We start from the raw sequence: 24,410 nt of genomic DNA, 5'->3' as shown, positions 1-24,410 counted from the left end.
AGAAATGTGGGATAAAAATGTGATAAGTGTAGCATTACTCAATATAAAATGACCAAAAAAGATATATTGAATTGTGAAACAAATATAATTTTAATAAGGACACATTACTCACAATATTCAACCCTAATAAGAAGTTTTCGTATTGCTTAGTGCTCATTGTGAACAACGCAGCGAGCAATGGTAGAGACGCAAAGGAGGTGTGGTGGAAACCTATAAAATGTGAATGCGGTTGAGAAAGCAGAACTCATTACTTGCAGATCCATGGTCTGCCTAGAATGTCATTGTAGGGTGATACTTCATCAATGACCATGAACGTTTGCGAGCTGATTACAGGTGGAGAATAGACATAGATCTATCGTGCCCACGGTAACCATCGTTGCGCCATTGAAACCAGTCAGCACTTGGCTGATTTATTGATTTTTGCCTCTAAGCCCATCTGTTGGATGACTGCCAATTGTAGGATGTTGGCTGCACTGCCCTCATCTGCATGGATTCGGTCGACCATGGCTTGAGCGATTTGAATGCTGATGACAAGGGCGTCGTTGTGTGGTAGATCAAGGCCGATTAAGTCTTTCTTTTGAAAGTCGATCACGGGATCGTCTTCTGCCAGTGAGAGGCTAGTTGAGACTTGGGAGATCATAGTAGCCTGTTTGATCTTCCTCTTCTTTTCTTTGTTGGTCAGTCCGGACTCCTCGGAGTCGGCTAGGATTGTGTTAATCCTTATGACCTTCTGGGGTGGCTCCTTAGCGGTATCGCGGTCCTCAATTTGCTGGATGGCCTGCTTCGCGATGAACTCCGTGCAGCGAACTTCTCTCACGAGTTCTTCAAGATACGCTTTCCAAGGAAAGCAATTATTCGTATTGTGCCCATGTGTCGCATGGAAGGCACAATATTTTCTGGTGTCCCTCTTGTCCGGATCTCCTTTCAAGGGTGTCGGTCTTTTTACCCAAGGTTTGTCCTTCACTTGGGCTAAAATTTGATGTATGGGGATGGAGAACTTGGTGTAGTTCTCCTTCGTCGTAGCCTCTCTTTGTTGGCGTGGCCTGCCTTTGTCTTTGTCCCCGCTGCCAAGCCTATCGCCTTTTTGTTCTGCCCACTTGGCCAGTCGATCTTCCTGCCCAGTGGACTTCTTCGCGGCGATTCTATCGTCATCCCAGAGTGCGTAGCATTCTGCGGTCGCAAAGACCTCTGCCAGAGTCTGGCTGGGAGTGATAGCCAGCTCGCGGTATAAGTCATGTTCTGCTGGAAGACCTTTCTTGAATGCAGAGGATGCGATTTGGTCATTGCACCCTACGATGTTGGCTTTTTCTGCTTTGAACCTCTTGATGTAATCTCGAAGGGATTCCTCGGGCTTCTTGCGCAGGCTGAATAGATAGTCAGGGTTCTTCTTGATCGTCCGATAAGAACTGTATTCTTTAGTGAAGACGTAAGTAAGCTCCTTGAAGCTGTTGATCGACCCGAATGGCAGGGTATGAAACCAATCCTGAGCTGCTCATCGCAAAGTCATTGCAAACACCTTACACATTAGCGCATCTTCGGCTTTGTAGAGGATCATAAGGCTCTTGAAATGCTTCAGATGACTTTCAGGGTCGGAATCCCTTTTGAAGCATGTGAAAGAGGGCGTTGAGAATCGTTTCAGGGAAGCAGCCTGCTCGATTTTGACAGTGAAAGGTGAGGAGTTTGCTCGGTCTACCTCAATGCGTAGTGCATCTTCGAAATTTCAACCAATCTTTAAGTCTCGAAGTCGGTTATTCACAAGCTTCTCAACGTCTTCTGCACGCATGGCTAGTCGGTCACGTTGATGATCTTCGCGATTTAGACGATGCTGATTGACGTCCTCATTGGTTTGCGAGGGTCGACCTTCTCGGTTGCGCTGTCTAAGTAGTGTGTTGGTGGATTGCGCTTGTGAGGGATTTCCATTAGTTTGGCGATGAGAATTGGTTTTTCGAGAGCGAGTAGCAGGGCCCCTTTCTTCATGGTCCTCATTGTGATGATTGTCGAGTTGACCTCCTTGGGGCCTATCCTTTCGTGAATATTTCTTTGTGAGCGGGCAGCGGAGCGCCTTTCTTCTCGATCCTCGTCTCGATGGCCGTCAAGTTGACCTCCCTGGGAGCCTAGCCTTTCATGAACGTCTTCCTGCGGGCCCAGGCGAGCGTGGATGTCAGGTCTTGGGCCCAGCCTATTATGCACGTTGTTCCTTAAATTCAATCTGGACGGGAAACTTCGTCTGCTCTGAGTGTGGCTTGCGGATGCTTGCGACATGTCCGCGAGCTGATCTTGTTGTTGCGCATTTCCTTGTCTGCTTACTCCTGCTCGACCTGCTTGGTTCCCGCCGAACTGCCTAACGGTGTGTTCGTTTATCCTTTTCTCTTCACCCTGTTGTCCAAGGCCAAAGTTTTGAGCCAAGTTTATTTGGTTGAGGAGCTACCTCATCAAATTGTTTTGGTAGTCCATTCTCTGAGTTAGCTGGTCAACTCTCAGATTAAGGTCTACTTGACTTCATGGATCGGGGGGAGAGAAATGTGTGGAGCCCAATTGCACATGGGCTAGGGTTTCATTGGATGTGTACGTGGGAGCATGCGTCGAGCGTGGAGGCAATGGAGGGAATGGTTGAAGTTGCTCCAAGATTGGGCCAAAGTCGGCGGTGGTAGTGAGCCCAACTAGATGTGAGGTTCCACCATGCTCAATAGTGGTGCTATGAAGGTGGCTAGGTCCGGCCATGGGGCCTTGAAATGGTACGACGGCGGCGGAGGCCGGTGCGGTGGTCCTCACTGAGAGTTCGGCAGGTGGCACGGTGGTTCCAGTCACACGGGGTGGCTGCTGAGGGTTCATGGCGGAGAGAGGTGGTGGAGCTGCCATGTCGATCGTGGGATCGTGGGAGGAGTAGCTTTGGGCTGTCACGGATTGAGCCATAGCGGCGGTTTTGCTCCTCGTGCGCTTGCTTCCAACCATGGTTGTTTGGAAGGCTTCAGTGGATTGGAAAATAGGAGGAACGAATTCCTTGAGCACGCGTTGAGTATAACTCGTGCTCTCAATGAAAGCACCAAATGTTTGTGCAAATAATCTCACGGGAGAATATTCGCTTCTAGATCTTTCAACCTTCGATCTTCCTTCTCTCTCTTCCTCGATTCCTGTAAAAAAGATTGGAGTAAATAGACCACACCCGGAGGGTGTTGGCCAAAGGCCCTCCGATGCCTAAGTTAGTTCGAGTGTTTGTAGGAAAACAATAGCTAAGCAAAGGGTATGGAGTTGTATGTAGGGTGTAAACCGGGTGGCCGGAGCCGTGTAGAGAAAATATGGAGAGTGGAGAGGGAGAGAGAGCTTCGTGTATTTTTCTCGGGTATTAGGAGTAGGTTTATATGTAGGTTTAGATGTACCTTGAATGATGAATGAGGTCGTCTATTTATAGGAGCCTCGGGGTTAGGGTTTAGTAGGGATTGAGTCGGACTTGATAATATCCGAATTAAATATATTATCTCTTAAGAAGATAATATCTGAATTAAATGATATTATCTTCTCTTTATTAGGATAATATCTTAATTAATGATATTATCTCTTTAAATAAAGATAATATCATATTAATTAAGATATTTATCCCAATTAATTAATTAGCTAGATAAACTGGTTTAATTAATTAATTTAAGAGATAATCTTCTTTTTCACGTGGCGTGCCCTGATTGGAGATGAAAATATATGCTCCCACAACATCCCCAATACAAAAGTATAAGGATATTTACGTGGAATGTTGACTTGTACATCTTTTTTACATGAAAGTTTTTTTCCTGCATATATAATATAGGGTACTAAAAATTGAAATTAATTGTACAAAGAAAATTCCTTAGGAAGCAAATTAATGTAGCATTTTGGAAATTAACTGTATTTTTAATACAAATTAATAATAGTCATGTATGAAATATCTGTGCATTGTTTGCATTCAACATCTATGGTAGCAGAAGAATTTAGGACTGGATAACATCTCACATTGCCCACATATTGCGGCCACCAAATTCTTGCATATGTGGTTACATTTTCCTGAATTCCAACATGAATGCTTAGTCTGAGCAATTGTATCCTTCACCCTTTGCTTCTTTCTCACACCTTTCTGCCGTTGCTAAATACACACAAAAATACATCGTATTAGGCGAAAGTGTATACGAAAAATATCACGAGCCGTATAGTTACGTATGTACGTTTTTGTAGGAATATATGCTTGAACAGCTGCATACATCAATGGAAAAATCTAGATGTAATCTCTGTGCTAGCTAGAAAACATATAACAACATTTCCAAAAATGTCCACCTTTATAAGGAGGATGATGATTATTAATGAATATTAGGAGTCTTTTAATTAGTATATGCTAGTAATTATAATTGATTATCTACAAATGATGTAATGAAACTATTTTAATTAAATTGATTACTTATATACGCACCCATATTGGTGAAGAGGATGGCATTCAAGACGAGAAAGGAGTGGTTCAAATGTGAAATCTTGGCATACTTTCATCACCTATATGCAAGGCAGCAATATGATAAAGTTATTTTATTTAGAGCACACAAGATTGAATTGATCTTACAATATTTATGATTACAAGGAGCCAGCCATTATAACCCTAGAATACGTTTAAGGGTTGTGAAAGAAGAAAAATAAAGGGACAGCCATTATAACCATCAACAACTTTTAAGGGTTGGCAACTTCTTTACGTGTAAGAAGAAAGTACTTATGTTCTCATTTGTTCATCCCATATTTGTATATAAATTTTTAGTTGCAAAATTGACTGTTGTAGCCCTCAAATTGACACAACATCGACGGAATTTGATGGTGGAAGTAATTTGAAGCAAAACAAAGAGTTGGAGGATTAATAACTTTGAATAATTTAATTGAAAGATCAAAATGAAACTCGAGCATCAGTTCAAAAGCCATTTTGATCAAATGGATGCTCATGCTTATCATATGTTCCATTAACAATGTGGGGACGTCCACTCTTCAACCTTCCTATATGTCCCTCACCACCATCTGTCAAATTTTCTAGTTTAACATCTCTCTCTTCTCGACATTCTTATTTGAAATGTATTTAACTCTAAATGCTCCTAATCTTATAGGCCTACACTTTAGGCAGCAATTAGAATTATACTAAAAAATATTAATATTTACAAAACTAAACTTGGCACCATTTGGAACTCGAAATTTAGAGTTGACCAAAATTTCCACATCATGTGGAACTCGAAAATTTTAAATTTGGTTTGGTTTATGTAGTATTCTAGTTTTAATATGAATTTCAATTCAAAACAAAAGGATGTGAGACAGAGATGTCATTGTCTATAAGGGAGCAGCTGTAGATCAAATGTATGCTTATATATGTAGGCTTAAATGCTAAAATAGTTTGTGTGTTTTATCACGTTGACTAATTTAATTCTTGTGTTTTCAATTTGGCTAATTTGATCTTTGTGTTTAGGACCGTAAGCCAATGTGATCAAATCCGTTAAACTTATGTTAAAAAATGTTAAAACCGTTTAAATATTAATAAAAAAAATATACATTTGAATTCAATTTAAAAATAGATAATTAAATAAGATCTAAAATGTTGTTATGGGCTCTTAGTCCCCTTATTACAAAAATTAAAAAATTAAAAAAAAAAGATCTAAAACTAAAAGAAATTAAAATCAAGGGATGATACCACCATCCAATCTAGCCGCCACCCCCACCACCCTTCTCTCTTCTCTCTCCTCTCTTTCTCCCAGCTACTTTCTGCAGCCAGACCCAAAGGCCCCAACTCCCCTAGCCACATCCACCTCCTGAACACGAATCCTCTCCACCCCTGAGCTCTCTCTCTCTCTCTCTCTCTCTCTCTCTCTCAAACAACCCCTATTGCCTGACCATGTCCTAACAAGATCTTCCCCAACTCCACCATCCCTGGCCATTTGTCCCATCCTCAGCCATGCCAACCAGATCCTCTAGCCCACTCTGGTCGTCACCCCACTCTCTCCCCCACCCTCACCAAATCGCTGAGCAGCCTCTCCCCCTCCCTGATTATGCCCATCCTGTTTTTCTTTTCTTCCTAATGTTATGTTTTGGTTTTAATGAAGTTTCAATATATTTTTAAATTAATTCAATTTTTAAAATCAATTTCAAATAAGTTTATAGGTTTTTAACAAAAAAGAAAAAAGAAAAAAAAGATCATTTATATTTACTTAACGGCAATTTTAACGGAATGAACCACATTAGCTAACAGTCTTAAACACGGGGACCAAATTGGCCAAATTAAAAACACAAGAAATAAATTGGCCCACGTGATAAAACACAAGGACTATTTTAGCATTTAATCCTTGCATATACCTTGAAGCTCTTTAAACCTACCAAAGTTCAAAATCTCCCGCATGAAAAGAAAAATATGATAACAAAAGAAGTAGATAAAAAAAAAAAAATTAAGGAAACCAGTCATCATCACGGTTGAAAACCTTTCAACATGTTTAAGAGCACTTCCAGCGTTACACCCTAATCCGGGTAGGAGGGCCCCTAAGGCCGCGAAGCAAGCTCCAGCACATAGCTATCAGTCCGAGCAAATGTGGGCTCCACAAGCCTGGGTAGGCCCAAAGGCAAAAACAGCCTGAGCTGTTGCTTGAGGGCGATGATGTCATCAACGTAAAAAAATTTTAAATTTCTTTAAAAAATTCCAAAAAATTCAGAAATATATTTTTTTTTATACATACCTATCATACATATAAATAAAATTAATCCCATGTGAATAGTGGTTGCCCTTGGGTTGCCATGGCAATGAGTGAAAACACAACTTGCCTTTTGTAAAGACTGTCACTATTCACGTGAATAATACCTGCCCTTATTTACCTTTACCCTTTACCATGACACCATAAGTGGAAATGCTCAAAAGTTGGCGACTTCTTTTACTATGGAAAAGACTACTTTATACTCTAATTATAGAAGAATTACCAAAAGACATCGCAGACATATTCTTGAAAAATTTTGTATATCAGAAAGTGTATATGAAATATTTTTTTTTTATAAATACAACGCCACAAACAGAGAGAGAGAGAGTCTACATGGAATTACCAAAAGACCATCGCATGTTGCTTTCATCTTTTCCTTTTTAATTTTTATAATATTATTCTAGCCTCGACACCATTTTGATTTCTACTTCAACGATCCAAACTATTAGGTTAGATGCTATAGCTATTTCTTATTTTTGGCTTCCTTGAACAATATTGTATTTCCTACTGTAAATCATTAAGCTCAAATTTAATTAGTCTCAGTTAGACTAGGTTGAAGAGAACTACTATGACCCAGACAAATTGCAGCTTAGGGAAAATCGGCTTAAAGTTAAATTATGCATTTTATGCATTAGAATGCATTACAATATGACCAGTCAACTCACATGACTAGTCATCTATTGAGGTACACATGTATTATCACGTCATTTAAAATAATCACGCGAGTCTCACACTTTCCTAGTTATAGGTTTTCTATCTTAACAAATTGTCTTATTATTGCCCCAATCACCAGCCGCCAACTGTATTTATTTCTGACATAGCTTTTTGGGTAAAAGGGAGCTTTGGCATTGAGTATAGTCGTCACTTTTGCATAGAGAGAAAAGTGAGAGCTTCTTCTTCTATGCATTTCCTTTCACTGTGTGAGGTCTGTAATTTGCTAAAATGATATGTTTAAAATCTGCTTTGGTCTTTTGAGATCTGCACCTAGAGTACTCTAGGTTACATCATATCATTCTAGCTAGATCAGATTCCTTGTTGATTTCTTTAAGAGGATGGTTTCTTAAACAAATTGACTGTTTCATTTTAGAATTTATGGATCATTCATTTGTTACTATCCGGAGCTGAGTTGCGGTGCCATGGGGCGAAGAAACTAATGGACAACTAAGTTTGGAGAAAAAGGTTGCACAGGGAGGTAGCGCTCATTTCCTAAATACATGTGATTGTTTGAGCTTGTGATTACTTTTTCTGTAAGAATCTTCTTGACTTAGTGGATTTCCTAATCAGATTGACGACCCTCAATTTTCCCAAATGGTGAGTTTCTAGTTGAACATTTCTTGTGTGTTGTTATGGTTTTTATGACTAGTCATACTATATCTGTTATCTCTGAAATGCTGATGAATGTTCACACATGCTTCACCCTAGTTATTGCTAGCATAGGGATGGCTAGATTGATGGGTCCTTCTGAGTGCTTAAGTTGTCACTTAATTATCTTCTAGGTTTGTAGGGGTTTGAGAATTGATTATTGAATAATAGATGTGTCTTCTGCTATATGTTCTTAGATCTATAAGTAGTTGTTGACTAGTCATATATTTGTTGGGTTTACTTTGTTGTCTAATTTGTGGTATGCTAGATTAGCATTTAATTTAAGATCCGTCGAAATGTCTATCTATTTTGTTTAGTTATTCAGTTAAACCAATGAGTCATTATTGTAGCAGATAGCAACAACCATTTCATCCGACATGCGTGTTTTTAATTTTGCAATGGATTTACATCTTTCATTAATGGAAATTTTTTGATGTGTGAGTAATAGCTCTGGTTGTTCGCTATTCAAGAATTCTTGTTTAGGCAGTTCATATTACTTCTTCCACTTAAGTGCCAATTTCACAAACTATCAATGTTTTAAGTCTTCATTCAAAGATCATAAAATTTTGAAAATTTGGAAACCATTAAGACATCTAGTTGTAATCAACAAAATCAATAAACGCGGTATTTCAAGAATACATTTAAATGACTAGTTAAACGGTTTTGAGTGTTTTTTTGTTGTTGCAGAGAGATCTTTATGTACAGTTCGAACAATTAAAATACAAATGAAAGAGCCATACGAGGATGTTCCTCAAATAAAGTTAGGTGAGGAATAAGCTCTCAGTATATATAGCACACTCACATTCACCACACACACAAAGCACACGCAAATAGAGCACGCACACACTCGCTCACTTAAACATATACAATGAACTTGAGTTGAGATATGTTAAGATTTCAAAGGGACGAACCCTTGGCCCACCACTAGCAACATCGATATTGTCTCCAACTTAACCACTTATTTAGCAGATGTAGGGTTTTATACAAAAGGCCTCGATGTTATTAGGAGTGAAACTGTTTATTATATGAGACGTTTTATTTTGTTAAGTTTCCAATGTGGGACTCGTGTATTCTTCAACACTCCTCCTCACATGGGACCACTTTTTAGTGGGCCACACGTGCAACCAATTCCACATCGGTCACTTTTTTTATTTATAATTTTTATTTATTTATAAAATTTGGAGTTTGTTTGATTTTGATTCAATTTGAGGGTTTTTTGTATGATTTGAGTTTGTTTAATTTGGGTTTAATCAGGGCCAGTCAACCTGGATCTGATACCACGTTAAAATATGAATATGGTTTGAATGTATTAGGTTAACTTTATTCTTCTCTATAAGGAGGTATATATAAGAGTTTACAGGGTGCTATACAAGGAATTAGATACAGTAAAGAATTAGAAAAGTTTCTCCTAATTATACAATAATGTATCAACGTTATAAAAATAGGAAAGTAAATCCCTTAATTAATCAAAGAAGTAAATCTCCTTGATTAATTAGGACGCTCACGTCAACACCCTTCTTCAAGTTGGTGCATATATGTCACCAATGCCCAACTTGATAAGTGAGTCATAAAATACTCTTCCACGAATAGCTTTGGTTAAGATATCTGCCAACTGATCTTCTGATTTTACAAATGGTAGGCGGATGATCTTCTTCTCAAGTTTTTCTTTAATAAAATGTCTATCCACCTCAACATGTTCAGTTCAACTTTGTGGGCAATATAGATGGCTGACTTATTAGCACAATGTAACTCCATTGGCTTTTCTGGCTTGAACCCCAATTCTGTCAATAGTCTTCTGATCCATAGTAATTCACAAACTCCGTGAGCCATTCATCGATACTCTGCTTGAGCACTAGATCGAGAAACCACATTTTGTTTCTTACTCCGCCAAGTGACTAGGTTACCTCCTACAAAAGTGAAGTAACTTGAAGTAGAGCATCTGTTAGGAACGGAGTCAGCCCAATCAGCATCTGTATATCCAACAACTTCGTGATCTCTATTTTTTGAGAACATTAACCTTTTCCCAGGTGTTGACTTTAAGTATCTTAAGATCTGATCAACTGCATTCCTATGGGACACACTGGGTGAATGCATAAACTGACTAACCACACTCATAACATCTGCAATATCTGGTCTTGTGTGAGCTAAATATATCAATTTTCCAACAAGGCATTGGTACTGTTCCTTATTGGTTGGTTCTTGATCTATGTCTTCACATAACTTGTGATTCATCTCGATGGGTGTATCAGCAGGTTTGCATCCAAGCATTCCTGTTTCAATGAGCATATCTAATACATACTTCCTTTGAGACAGAAATATACCAGTTGTGGACTTGACTACTTCAATTCCTGGAAAGTACTTCAGATCACGTAGATCCTTCATCTCAAATTCCTGAGACAAATATTTTTGCAGTTTCAATTGCTCTTCTGTGTCGTTTTCAGTTACGACTATGTCATCCACTTAAACAATCAGTGCAGCAAGTTTTCTTCCATGACGCTTCAAGAACAAGGTGTGATCTGAATTACTCTGTATATATCCAAAATTCTTCATGGATATAGTGAATTTGCCAAACCATGCCCTAGGGGATTGCTTTAACCCATACAATGACTTTCTGAGCTTGCAAACTTGATTCTCCTTGTCACGAGCTAAGTTACATCCCGGTGGCAAGCCCATATATACTTCTTCTTCCAAGTCTCCATGTAAGAATGCATCTTTTACATCAAACGGATGTAATGGCCAATCGAGATTTGCTGCTAGAGATAGAAGAACTCAGATAGTTTTAATCTTGGCTACTGGGGCAAAAGTCTCTTGGTAGTCTATCCCATATCTTTGTGTGTACCCCTTCGCCACCAATCTAGCTTTATATATTTCAATGAATCCATTTGCTTTGAGTTTCATAATATAAATCCACCTGCATCCCACTGTCTTCTTTCCATGAGGTAATGGAACGAGTTCCCATGTGCCATTCTTCTGGAGAGCTCGCATTTCTTCATTCATGGCTTCTTTCCATTTTGAGTCTTCTAGTGCTTCAGTTACATTATTGGGAACAGGTATGTCATCCAACTGCTTCACAAAGTGTACCCATGATTTTGATAATCTGCTGATTGATACATAATTGTTGATGTGATATTTCCCTTTTGCATTAAAGTCAACTTCGTAGTGAATTGGAGGTTTTCCACGGTTATTCCGTTTTGGAATCTGATATACAGGCTCTGTGCCTTATGAAATTAAATCATCATGGGATATTTCATTAATGTTATCAGTTTCAGGAAAATATGTTACCAAAATGACGTCCTCAGCAGGTGATTGGTGTGGTACTGGAGTTGAAGAATTCTCCTGAGAGGGCAAAAACTCCTCAATGTTCTCCTCTTGAGTTTGACAGCAGGGAGACGATTGGTTGCGGTCCTCTGGCCATCGGTCATTTTGAAACAGATTCGGATTTTCGGGGGGGTGACCGGTTGCTTTCAACCAGCGACCGGTCGCTATCAGGCTGTGACAATTTTGAAGGAAATATCCCATATACGTAGGCGGGAACAGAGGAAGGGGTCAGATTTATCCCGACGGGAGCAAGAGTAACAATAATGTTTATAATGCTACAGCAGCAGGTATAGTAAGCAAAATCATACGAAAAGAAAAAGGGGGGTACGAAATAACCATAGCGGGTTCATCGGATGGACGTCAAGTGGTTGATATTATCCCTCCAGGACCGGAACTTCTTGTTTCAGAGGGCGAATCCATCCAACTTGATCAACCATTAACGAGTAATCCAAATGTGGGTGGATTTGGTCAGGGGGATGCGAAAATAGTACTTCTAGATCCATTACGTGTCCGAGGTCTTTTGCTATTCTTGGCATCTGTTATTTTGGCACAAATCTTTTTGGTTCTTAAAAAGAAACAGTTTGAGAAGGTTCAATTGTCCGAAATGAATTTCTAGATCCGCGGATTTATCAACATCAAGCTCTAAAAATAAACAAATTTGGCAGATATTAAGAAGACAAAATGTTAGATTAACCCGTAAGTCACATTATTTTATAAAATATTTCATTGAAATGATATACATAGATATCTTTCTATGTATCATTAATATTCCTAGCATCAATACACAACTTTTTCTTGAATCAACAAAAAAACTTATTTATAAATACATCAACGATAATGAAGCAAATCACGAAAGAATTGATAAAACAAATCAAAGTGTAATTCCCTTTATTTCGACTATAAAAAAGTCATTTACTAATATTAGCAATAAGAATTCAAAGACTTTTTGCGACTTATCTTACTTTTCACAAGCATATGTATTTTACAAATTATCACAACATCCATAAAGTATAGACCTTCTGACTAGGAGGTTGATAACACCGGTAACCTTTCTGATAAGGTGCGTAACCAATAAAAACAGATTTTTCGGCGCGGGGATCCAATTTGCTGCGTTGGTGATCATGTAAGTGGACAAAGACCACACAGCCAAAAATCCGTAGTTCTAGGTTTTTGGTATGAGGTATTTGAATATGGTGGTAGAGTGTTTGAAGGGGGGTTTGGAAATTAAGGATACTGGAGGGAATCCGATTGGTAAGGTATGCTGCAGAAAGGATGGCTTCTCCCCAAAAGGACCGAGGCATATTGGCACCAAAGAGAGAACCACTGCCTCCACTTCCCCGTCCTCCAAAATTGCCACAATGGGTTCCCACTGTTATGTTTTGCATAGTTCTTCAAAGAAACACATTTGGGTCATTGACACCGGAGCCACTGATCACATGACCTTTGATCATGGACAAATTACCTCTCATACACCGTCTTCTCAATCGGTGGTGTCTAATGCCAATAATACCTCTCCCCAGTAATTGGGGAGGGTTTCCTCTCTCTCTTTGACTCCCTCACTTTGGATTCTGTATTGATTGTTCCATCCTTACATCATAATCTCTTGTCTGTTACCCAAATTACTACGGCTTTGAATTGCATTGTAACATTTTGGCCTACTCATTGTGTTTTTCAGGACATTCTCAGCAGCAAGATGATTGGTTGTGGTACTAGGAGGGGCAAACTCTACTATCTGGACTTGGCATCTGACAGTGAAGCCAGCCTCAGTCACGCTTACAAAATTGGGGGTACAAGTGTTGAGAAGCAAACTTCCGAAGTATGGTTATGGCATCGTTATCTTGAACATGCTTCGTTTGGATATTTACAGCTATTTCCTTCCTTATTTTTCCATTAAGGGTACGTAGGCAGTCTAACATCTCAATAGATGTGACCGCAACCAAATTTGAATCACTGGTTACATCAACCAAATTCCCACAAATCAAATATCCACCTTCACACAAATCAATTTAGAACTACGCCGGTTTGATCCCATCAAGGGTATGTAGACAGTCTAGTATCCCAATAGGCACAACCGCAACCAAATTCTCACCAATCAAATCTCCACACAAATCAATTCTGAACTACGTTGATTTGATCCCTCTGAAAGGGTACGTAGGCAATCTAGAGATTCAATCTAGATGCAACCATCCCAAACACAATTCCATATCGAATCCCTGGTTTATTCAGCTAAATTCACTCAAACACTCCTTAACACAATTCAAATCAAATTCCTCTCGCAGTGAGTCATTTATTCATTGCAATTCTTTGAACTACGAGTGGCTTGATTCTCACAAGGGATACGTAGGCATCCTGGAGTTGGACTTGGGAGGAGCGGTTTGGGAAGATGAGACGATATTCATGGCAGTGGAAGGATTTAAGAGAAGAGGAAAAAGACGTGTTTAGGGTTTTGTGATAAGAGAAAAAATTTGTGTTTAGGGTTTTGTGATAAGAGGATATGAGGATTCGGGTATGAAGATCTGAATCTGAAGCTGTAAATATGAGAAATTTGATTTATGGTTTGGGTGTGAAGAAATTTGATATGAGGATTTAGGGTTTGTGTTTGAAGAAATTTGATATGAGGATTTAGGGTTTGTATTTGAAGAAAAATTTGATATGAGAATTTAGAGACAATCGAGGATTGATGGCTCTGATACCATGTTAAGATTTCAGAGGGACGAACCCTTGGCCCATCACTAGCAACATCGATATTGTCCCTAACTTAACCACTTATTTAGCAGGTGTAGGGTTTTATACAAAAAGTCTCGATGTTTTTAGGAGTGAAATAATTTATTATATGAGACTTTTTATTTTGTTAAGTTTTTGATATGGGACTCGTGTATTCTTCACCAAGATATCCCCCAAATTACACTCTTTAAGAGACTCTGTGTAGTGTCCAAATGCTATTTATAGTTTGATGATACGAACAATCGATTTTTTAAGTGAGAAATTTCAATTATTTGCACCAGATAATTGTGCGATTAGGTCAAATGTATCATTAGTGATATGTAAATGGGGTCATATAAAAGAAAAGATAGCATGTAGATGGAAATTGCATTGCATAAGGTATAGTCTAAAGGATTCCAAGTCCAAAAACATAAAATATTACAAGAAATATATTTTCTTCACAGTAACTTGAAAACATTGGTTGTACTCTTAACGAGGCCACTGTGTTCATGCCCGTCTTTTTGTATGGATTATTGGATTATAAATGGAATCTCTTTTGCTCTCAAAAAAAGAAGAGCTTGTGCCACTATCCATACAAGAACCGATTGATAAAGAAGAAACATCCCACGGCTCGGTTATTTGGCCTTCATCATATTCAACCTCCGCAAACTTTTGTTTGACATCAGAAGCTTTAACTGACAATTGAATTCCCTCCAACTCTACTGCCACTTCTTTCATAGTAGGACGCTTTCTTCCATTCAAATTTAAGCATTTTTTTGCAAGAATAGCAACAGCCACAATCTCGTCTTTTCCACCATCCTTCATAACTTGAGCATCAAGAATAGCAAACAAATTATTATCTTCCATGGACAGAAGGAAATAAGTTGCTAGGCATCTGCTTTCTGGTGACCTCATGAATGAAACTGGTTTTTGTCCAGTCAACAGCTCAGCAAGGATGACTCCAAAGCTATAAACATCACTCTTCTCTGTAAATTGGCTAGATTGGAAGTATTCTGGGTCCAGATAACCAAATGTTCCACGTACTAGTGTTGTAAGGTGCGTTTGGTCAATGGAAATTGATCTTGAAGTCCCAAAGTCTGCTACTTTGGCTCTGTATTTTTCATCCAAGAGTATGTTAGAAGACTTGACGTCCCGGTGGTAAATTGGAAAGGAAGCTGCAGAATGTAAGTAGGAAAGTGCTCCTGCAACTTCGATTGAAACTCTTAATCTCGTTTCCCATGTAAGAGGGAACTCCTCATTCTGGTGATGAATATATTGAAAAAGTGTTCCATTGGGTATGAATTCATAAACCAAGAGGGGAACTTCGGTCTCTAAACAACAACCCAGTAGCTTAACCACATTCCTGTGGGAAATTTGTGAGAGAATGACAATTTCATTAATGAACTGTCCAACTTCACCTCCCTCAACTATTTTAGGCTTCTTGACAGCAACAATTCTTCCATCCGCCAACATTCCTTTATAAACTGTACCTTGGCCTCCCTGACCAATAACTCTGTCTGCATTAAAATGGTCCGTGGCTTTCTCTAGCTCCTTGCAATTGAACAACTTAACCTTCTCAACATTGAGTTCACCAGAAGATAATTGTTGCTCCAACACTAGACCACCATTTTGTCTAAAGAACTTCTCTTTGCGTTTTATATCTTTTCTTTTCTTTATGACTTTGTGCGCCCACCATATGCTAGTTAGCAGAAACAACAGTCCAAGAACACTGCTGGGAACTGTATAGTTCAATCAAACAAGAAAGGATATATAACTCGGTCAAGAAGATGTTGTTTCATATATATATTCTCTAATATGAACGTCCTTGTTTTTTCTAACGTCCGGACTAGTTTGTTGTTGTTTTTTTTTTTTTTTTGCCTTCTTTATGCAAAATATAAGGGACTACTTTTCTTGGTATTGGTAGAATAGAAATCATGCTCTGCCACTACTGAAAAGTCAAAAATAACCTCCAGGTTGTTCTTTTCCTTCATTCGTGGCCTGTAGAGAGAACTTGGAGGCTGTTTATGTATTTCAGTGCCTTTTTGTTAAATGATAATAATATTGAAAACAAGAGAGATGCACAAAACAAAATGGAAATTGTTTCCTTTCCATTGTGATCATATAAAAAAACAAAACGAGTTTAGACATTAAGAAGTATTCGGACGTCCGCACTAAAGAATAGTTCAAAATATATATATACTCTAGTGGGGACGTCCACAATGGAAAGGAAACCATTTACTTTTTGTTTTGTGTATCTCTCTTCTTTTCAATATTATTATCATTTGAAAAAGAGGCACTGAAGCGCATAACACCCTCCAAATTCTCTCTACAGGCCACCAATGAAGGAAAAGTCCAATCTAGAGATGATGTTTGACTTTTTAGTATCAGCAGAAAGAAGGCAAAAAAACAAGTAGTCCGCACGTTAGAAAAGAGAACATCTCTCTCTCTCTATATATATATATATGTATTTTTTTCAATTTAGTCATCAATAATCAAAGGATTAGTGCTGGGGCATACCTATAATGGCTAGAGTAACTCGTGATGATCGTTGATCAGGCAATTGACACTTAAACCCCCCAGGATAATTGACGCAAATGCCGGAACCACATCTATTAGGATCGTCGCATTCATTGATGTCTGATTTTTAATTGACAAATGGAAGGTAAAAGTTTCGGCAGATGATAAGAAAATATAATAAAAAATAAAAAATAGTTATTTTTATAAAATTCCACTCATCATTTTGCCATGCAAAGGGTTGCCAGGAGAAATTATAGAGTGGAGAAAGTATTAAGAAATCAGTAAAAAAGGAAAAAAAATCATGAAAAAGAAATAAAGACTTTTGAAGCTTGGACAATGGTAGCTAGAAGTTTACCTTGACATCCATGAAGAAGATAAGGGTTTCCATGGTGGCCCTTTGAACAGAAACATTGGCTGCTGCTGCAATCCGTACTTTTATCATCTCTCCAATTATTTGTTCCATATATATCAAACTTGGTATAATTCAAATCAAGTACGTGCCATTCCAGCACCATAGGAACATAGTCCATTTCACCAATGGCAGAAACATTTGTTGAGTTTGATGTAAACCAATCATGCTCTACAAGGAAGGCATACTTGCATGCCTTTCTGTCAGCATTTAATACTACTCCAAAGCTAGTATTGAAGGACCTGAGATATGGAGTAATGGTGGTCTGGCAGCAGTTCATCCCGATGCAGCTTTTCGTTCGTAGATAGCTAGTACTTGAATCATCACATATGGACAAGCAGCCAGCAATTGTTGAACCATCTAAGGATGTCATCAAGGCGATTTCTCCACAGCTCAATGAAGTAAATCTGTTTTTCATGGAGAACACAAACGGACTTCCTTCCAAGTTCGGCGTCTGGCGGCCTACTGGCTTGTTACTGCAATTAGAGAAGGTAATAGGGCTTTCCACCTTGAGTGTGCCTTCAACAGAAATTTCCAGCACCTCTAAACCAGTAACGTTCAAGAAAGCTTTCGGTGGGCTGGCTGAGTTGTCACATATTATTTGGAACCAGTCATCAAGGTAGCAGCCAGCTTCAATTCCAAAAGGATATGGGATTTGAGTGACTGATCCGCATCGCGATGAACAATTAGGCTTTGCCAAGGATGTTTCTTCTGATCCTACCGCACTCATATACCACAAGAACAAAGTAATTTGGACAATGTCCATTCGTCTGCTGCTTCTTCTTCCTCTCATTAGTTTCTTGACGATAAACATTACAAACTGAAAGAAAACAAAATGCAGGAAGATGCAGAGTTAGTTCCTTTTATAGATTACATAAATTCAAATTCCCATTTAAGAGTTGGGCTCATAATAATAAGCTAATTAATACAGTTATTGGCTAGGGGCATTACCATATACAGACAAATTGAGGTCACAAACACGAGTTAAAAAAAAATCCTTGCGCGACTAAATTTTGCACGACGAAAAATAATTCGTCGCTCAAAGTCACTTTGCGCGACGAAACTCAAAACTTTGTCGCTTAAAGTCTTATGCTACTAAATTTTGCGCAATGAAACACACATTGCCGCACAAAGTTTCTTTGCATGACAAACTTTTACATGATGACAAAACATTGTCGCTCAAAGTGACTTTGCGCGACGAAACAATAAACTTTGTTGCACAAAGTCTTGAGCGACGAAGTGTGTTTCGTCGCGCAAAGTCAAATAAAATAAAAAAATTATTTTTTTAAAATCTTTGCATGACGTATCCAAATATTTCGTCACCTAAACCAATTTATTTTTGTTTTTTATTTTGTATGCATAACATTTAAGAAATTAAACGGTATATATATTTATTAAGTAGCTTTAAATTTATTATTTTAGTTCGGATAGGATTTTTGTTAGAAAAATATATTATTGTAGTTCGGATTGGGTTTTTGTTAAAAAATATATTTTTTAAATTGACGATCGAATTAGTTCATTGTATTCATATAGGGTGAAGGAGTGTAGTTGTAAAAAATCATCAAAATCGAAATTGAAATAACAGTTAAATCGTGATTTTTTGTTTATAACTGTCGAAAAGTTTTGTCTCATTACTTGATCTTTGAATGTTTATTTTTTCCAATTTTTGTCGTATATGATCTAAAGTATAAACAAACAAGTTTGACGGTTGGATCGTTGAAACTAGTTTCGTAGAATGCGTTTGCCATTAAAACAATATATTTACTAACAATTAAGAGTTTATTTATACTTTCGTTAAATATAACATAAGATTTTGTGGTATCTACTAGTGTAAATATTTTAAATTGAAGATCAAATACAATCATTGTATTCATATAGGGTCAAGGAGTGTAGTTGTAAAAAAATCATCAAAATCAGAGTTAAAATAACCGTTAAATCGTGATTTTTCATTTATAAACGTCGAAAAGTTTTGTCCCATGACTTGATCTCTGAATGTTTATTTTTCCCAATTTTTAGCGTATATGATATCGAAGTATAAACAAACAAGTTTGACGGTTGGATCGTTGGAAACTAGTTTCGTAGAATGCGTATGCCATCAAAACAATATATTCACTAATAATTAAGAGTTTATTTATACTTTTGTTAAATATAACATAAGATTTTGTAGTATCCACTAGTGTAAATATTTTAAATTGAAGATCAGATTCAGTCATTGTATTCATATGGAGTCAAGGAGTGTAGCTGTAAAAAAATCAGAAAAATTGGAGTTAAAATAACCGTTAAATCGTGATTTTTCATTTATAACCGTCGAAAAGTTTTGTCTCCTTTCTAGATCTTTGAATGTTTATTTTTTGCAATTTTTGGGATGTACGATCTTGAAGTATATACAAACAAGTTTGAAGGTTGGATCGTTGAATGGTGTGTGTGTGTGTATTTATATATATATTTATTAAGTAGCTTTAAATTTATTTATTTTGTACGTATAACACTTAAGAAATTGAATAGTATATATGTTTATTAGTAGCTTTAAATTTATTATTGTAGTTAGGAAATATATTATCGTGGGTTTTATGTACAAAAAAAAAAGAATTTGAAGGGAGTAAAGTCACATTTTCAGTAAACTTTATGATAATAATTTTAAATATATATATATATATATATATAACAATGGGGTCGTTATGCAAAAACCAATAGCACGACGTCATAATGTAAACGTGCGTCTGGCAAACCAATTAATTTTTTATATTTAATTATGCATTATAAATTTTAAGATATAGTTGTTTTCATAAGTTTTTATTATTTTTTGAAAACTTTGCTCAACGAATATCAATATTTCAGCGCCTAACCCTTATTTACTTATTTTTATATTTTATATTGTTAAATTAAATTATTTCTTTATTATTTTCTTTGAGCGACAAAAACACATTTGGTCGCCTTAACCTTATTTATATTTTAAATCGTAGAATAAAATATTTTATTTTTTATTATTCATAACAATTATTTTTATAAATATTGCGCTACGAACCAATTTTTCGTCGCGCAAAACTCTAAAAATTTGGGTGGGTTCCTAAAAAGGGACGCGGGAATTTTTTGGTCGCTCAAAACTTTGAGTGACCAACAACTCGTCACTCAAAACTCTAAAAATTTGGGCGGGCACCAAAAATAGGAAGCGGGAATTTTTTATTTTTTTAAAGACTTTGCGCAACCAATATTTTTCATAAACAAAACTTTGTGCGACCAACAGTTTGTTGCGCGAAGTGTTTTTTGTAGTAGTGAAAAATAAAATGATCCATCTCCTCCAACACAGAATATGCTGGTTCAGTTTTTAGAATAGAATATAAGTCACGTAATTTTTTGTTACATTCCGGGATCGGCTCTACCGTAGCACGATATTGTTCACTTTGAGCCCTCCTCTCTGCCCTCATCATTTTGTTTATGGGAACTCACGAGAAACTTCCTAGTAGGACACCTATCCTAGGATTGCTCTAACCTCAACTCGCTTAACTTCGGAGTTCCTATAACTCCGAAACCAGTGAGCTCCCAAAATGCCTCGTGCTAGATAGAGTTAAGCATGTATATATAAGGCACATCACCCCATCTCCATTGATCAATGTAGGATGTTACATTTTTAACAGTAAAAAACACAGAAATTACTAAATGCATATTTGATGACTTTTCCAAGTCAAGTCCACTCAAGTTTTCAAATTTTCCAAATTTTGTTTGATTCTGACATTATCCAAACGTATAGATTAATCAAAAACATATATTTTTCCAAAGGTGCAGTAAAGGAGGAAAAAGCTCTTCCACAGTTCCACAATTTACAAGACCACCTATTGATGTAGTACGAAGCAATAATTGGTTATGGCGAGGACTTTTGTTATCATTTGACTACTGTTGAAAGGTATAGCTAATTGAAGGGTAAATTATTCAAATAGTTCTTAAATTTATATTTGATTTATATTTTGGTTTCTTAATTAAATTATTCGTTTAAATGGTCCATCAATTCTATATTATTCGCTTCATTGGTCCTACCGTTATATTTTGTTAATATTTCAATTAAATATGAGGGAAAATTGGTCATTATTTACCATAAAATTAGGTTAAAATAACAGAAAATTAGACGGTAGGACCATTGGAGCGAATAATATAGAGTTGATGGACCATTTGAACGAATAATTTAGTAGATGGACCAAAATGTAAATCAGGTATAAGTTTGAGGAACATTTGAGTAATTTACCGCTAATTGAGCAGCCAAACTTGAGCAATACATATAAGAGTACCTCCACCCCAAAGAGCAAGGGCAAGGTTATTATTCACGTAAATAGTAGCAGCCTTATCTTTTTTGTTTCCCTTCCAAAGGGCAAGGGCAAGGATAATTACTATTCACATTAATTTATTTTCTATTTTTTATACTTAAACCATTAATTTTGGTGTGGGGAATGAAGAATATGACTATATATTTATTTTAAAAAAATTCTGAAATTTTGGTATTTTTTTAAATTTTTTCTACTATTTGTTGTTGTTGACGTCATCGAGATTTGCCTTCGGACTTGCCCAAATTTGTGGAGCCCACTAGTTGCCCGGTCTTGTTGTTGTGCGCTAAAGTCAATTGCTGGGTCTAATCCCCCTCTTGCCCGGGTAAAAGAAGAGCGTTGGAAGTGCCCTAAGACGATCATGGATGGGGCAGGATGGAAAATGTTGCTATTTTTATCGTTTGTGGAAATTTCAGAAGCAGAAGTTATTGGGTATTTGATCATGGATTCAAATTTTCAAAAGCAAATCAAAAGGACATCTGCACTTCACTTGGATTTCCTAGATTTTGGAGGGATCGTGGGAGTACGCATTTGTCAATTATACGCGTGGGAATATGAATTTTGGCTGCCCATCACAAGGTGACACATAGATAGTGGAATATTACTTTATCATATTATTACTTCGCATAGTGACGAAAGTATATATGGCCAAGACTGCACATTTGATCCACCCCCTTCTCATCTCGAAAGTATATATGACGAAAGTAGATATGGGTGCGTAAATAAGTAGTCAATTCAATTATAGTTGCTTCAATAATTTACAGTATTCTTGTGTAGATAATTAATTATAATTACTAGCATATACTAGAAGACTCCTAATATTTACTTGTTATTATAAAGGTACATTTTGGAAATGTTATACGTTTTCTAGCTAGCACAGAGATACATATGGTTATGTACATCAGATTTTACCCATTGATGCATGCAGATGTTCAAGCGCATATATTCCTACAAAAGCGTACATACGTATGTATACGGCTCGTGATCTTTTTTGTATACATTTTTGTTTAGTATGATGTATTTTTGTGTGTATTTTTACGTAAGAAGCAAACCGTGAAGGATGCAGTAGCTCACGACTAACCAAAAATGCAAGAATTTGGAGGCCGCAATCCGTGGGCAATGTGAGATTACCTAGTCCTAAATGCTTCTGCTACCATAGATGTTGAATGCAATGAACAGATATTTCTTACATGAATATTAATTTTTATTTAAATACAGTTAATTTCCAAAATGCTACATTAATTTGTTTCCTAAAAGGATTTTTCTTTATAGAATTAAATTCAAGTTTTAGTACCCTATATTATATAAAAAGGAGAAAAACTTTCATGTCACGAAAATGTACAAGGCAACATTACCATATAAATATCCTACACTTTTGTATCGGGGATGTGAAGGTGCTCCAATCCCATCCACAGTTGCACCAAAATGCACAAACAGTTTTATGTGACAGACTTCCACATGAGGGGCTCAATCTTCTTATTTGAGTGATTTTTATAAATGGTCTTGAAGTTTACGAAGTTATCATCTTTTGTTATTAAGACTTATTTATGACATGGCTGATCTTCACAATGACTTTTCGTACATCACATTGGTCCATGCCGTGAAATCACACCCAGCGAGGGAATTGACCGGTCGGTAGTGGACTACAACCGACCATTCTGCATTCCTATTCTGAAAACCCCCAACAGAGTGTTGATTGCTCAAAATTCATGGCCTGAAATAAGTGATGGTGGTATGATTACGAATACACTTTGTTAAAAAAAGGTGATGACTACTTGACTATGGAAAATTAATTCACTGGCTTCTCCACCAACTCATATAATCTCATGTTTATATAATATAATTGAGGCCCAAATTTCCTTTGTGTTGTATGTATTATGTAATATCTTCCCAATTTCGATTTCGTTTTCATCGAGGGTGTCCAAAGCAGAGAGTTTTTTTCTCTCTCTTTAATACTCGGCCCTCATTCTTGTTTACCAAGTCCAAGTATTGGTCTCTTTACGAGGGGAACTTGTATGTCACAAGAATGTCGCTATTTTGTTATTCTCATCCAATCACAATTTGTCATGTTAAATTTTTATTAAGTGTGACCGAACGTGATTGATTAGGGATAAAAAAACAATGATCTCTCACTACTACAAAAAAGCAAAAAGATGACGGTAAATTACCGTCGTGTATTCGGTTTTTCAATGGTCGTGGAATCCACCGTCATCTTTTCCCTCATAAACCATGACGCTAAATCACCGTCGTTGTTACAATATACAACGTCATCAACAAATACAAAACGACGTCTTTGAACTGCAAAAGATCTAAAAAAGCAGTCGAGGATGAGAATAGACGACCAACTCTCTAAAAAAACCGTCGTTAAAAAGGAAAAATATGACACATATTAACAGAACAAGACCGCAAGATAGACATACAACGACGAAAATTAAAATAAGTAGGCTTACAATTAATTTTGCTTTCTCTGCCACCTTTGGATCCGGGATGTTACCATGTTTGTCCTGTCTAGCTCTCTTCCATAAGGTAGATCGATCAATTTCTACCCCAGGCATGGTTTCCTCCAATTGATCCTCCAAACCAGCATATCCTTTTCGAGACAATCGATGATTGTACTCAAGTTTCTCCCTAATCTGTGCATGTTGAGAATGCACAGACTCAAAATCTTTGGATAACCTTGAAGCTACAAAGGCATCCCATTGTGCTTTCTCTATGAATTTATATGTTTCAGGGGGTTGGCTTAATCTCTCCCTGTCATTGGTGTATGGAAGGATATAATGCCTCGTTAGTGTAGACTTGAAATCCTTCCATTTCTTGGCAGCAGAAGCTAACACAGAGTTCTTGCCTCCTTGACCTACCACAAAAGCAATGTCAACTGCTTCCCAAATCTGCTCCTTTATATCCTTGGGGATTTGAGCCCATTTCATGTCCACAAGTGGAACTCTGGAGCGTGCCAACACACCAATGTAGGACTGCATCTCACTATGTGCTTGGCCAATTCCTTTCCCCCTTTTATTGTACTCAACAATTGGCCTCAGTTTCTGAAGTTTTCTCTTCACAACA

General features: G+C 37.2%; 2 protein-coding genes across 2 annotated transcripts; both read right to left on the bottom strand.

Moving 5' to 3' along the window:
• Positions 395–1,783, bottom strand: LOC109946572. Its single transcript, XM_020554840.1, has 2 exons — positions 1,726–1,783; positions 395–1,488 (listed from the first exon to the last, which is right to left on the bottom strand). Exons 1-2 carry the CDS (start codon positions 1,781–1,783, stop codon positions 395–397), a joined length of 1,152 nt encoding a protein of 383 aa, XP_020410429.1.
• LOC18792676 (wall-associated receptor kinase-like 8) lies at positions 14,549–17,812 on the bottom strand. The gene is made up of 3 exons (XM_020554859.1): positions 16,981–17,812; positions 16,626–16,745; positions 14,549–15,847 (listed from the first exon to the last, which is right to left on the bottom strand). Exons 1-3 carry the CDS (start codon positions 17,798–17,800, stop codon positions 14,616–14,618), a joined length of 2,172 nt encoding a protein of 723 aa, XP_020410448.1. The 5' UTR covers positions 17,801–17,812; the 3' UTR covers positions 14,549–14,615.

The sequence above is a fragment of the Prunus persica genome, chromosome G1 (assembly GCF_000346465.2).
Source record: "Prunus persica cultivar Lovell chromosome G1, Prunus_persica_NCBIv2, whole genome shotgun sequence".
NCBI classification, from domain to species: domain Eukaryota; kingdom Viridiplantae; phylum Streptophyta; class Magnoliopsida; order Rosales; family Rosaceae; genus Prunus; species Prunus persica.
This window is presented reverse-complemented; position numbering and strand designations above follow the sequence as displayed.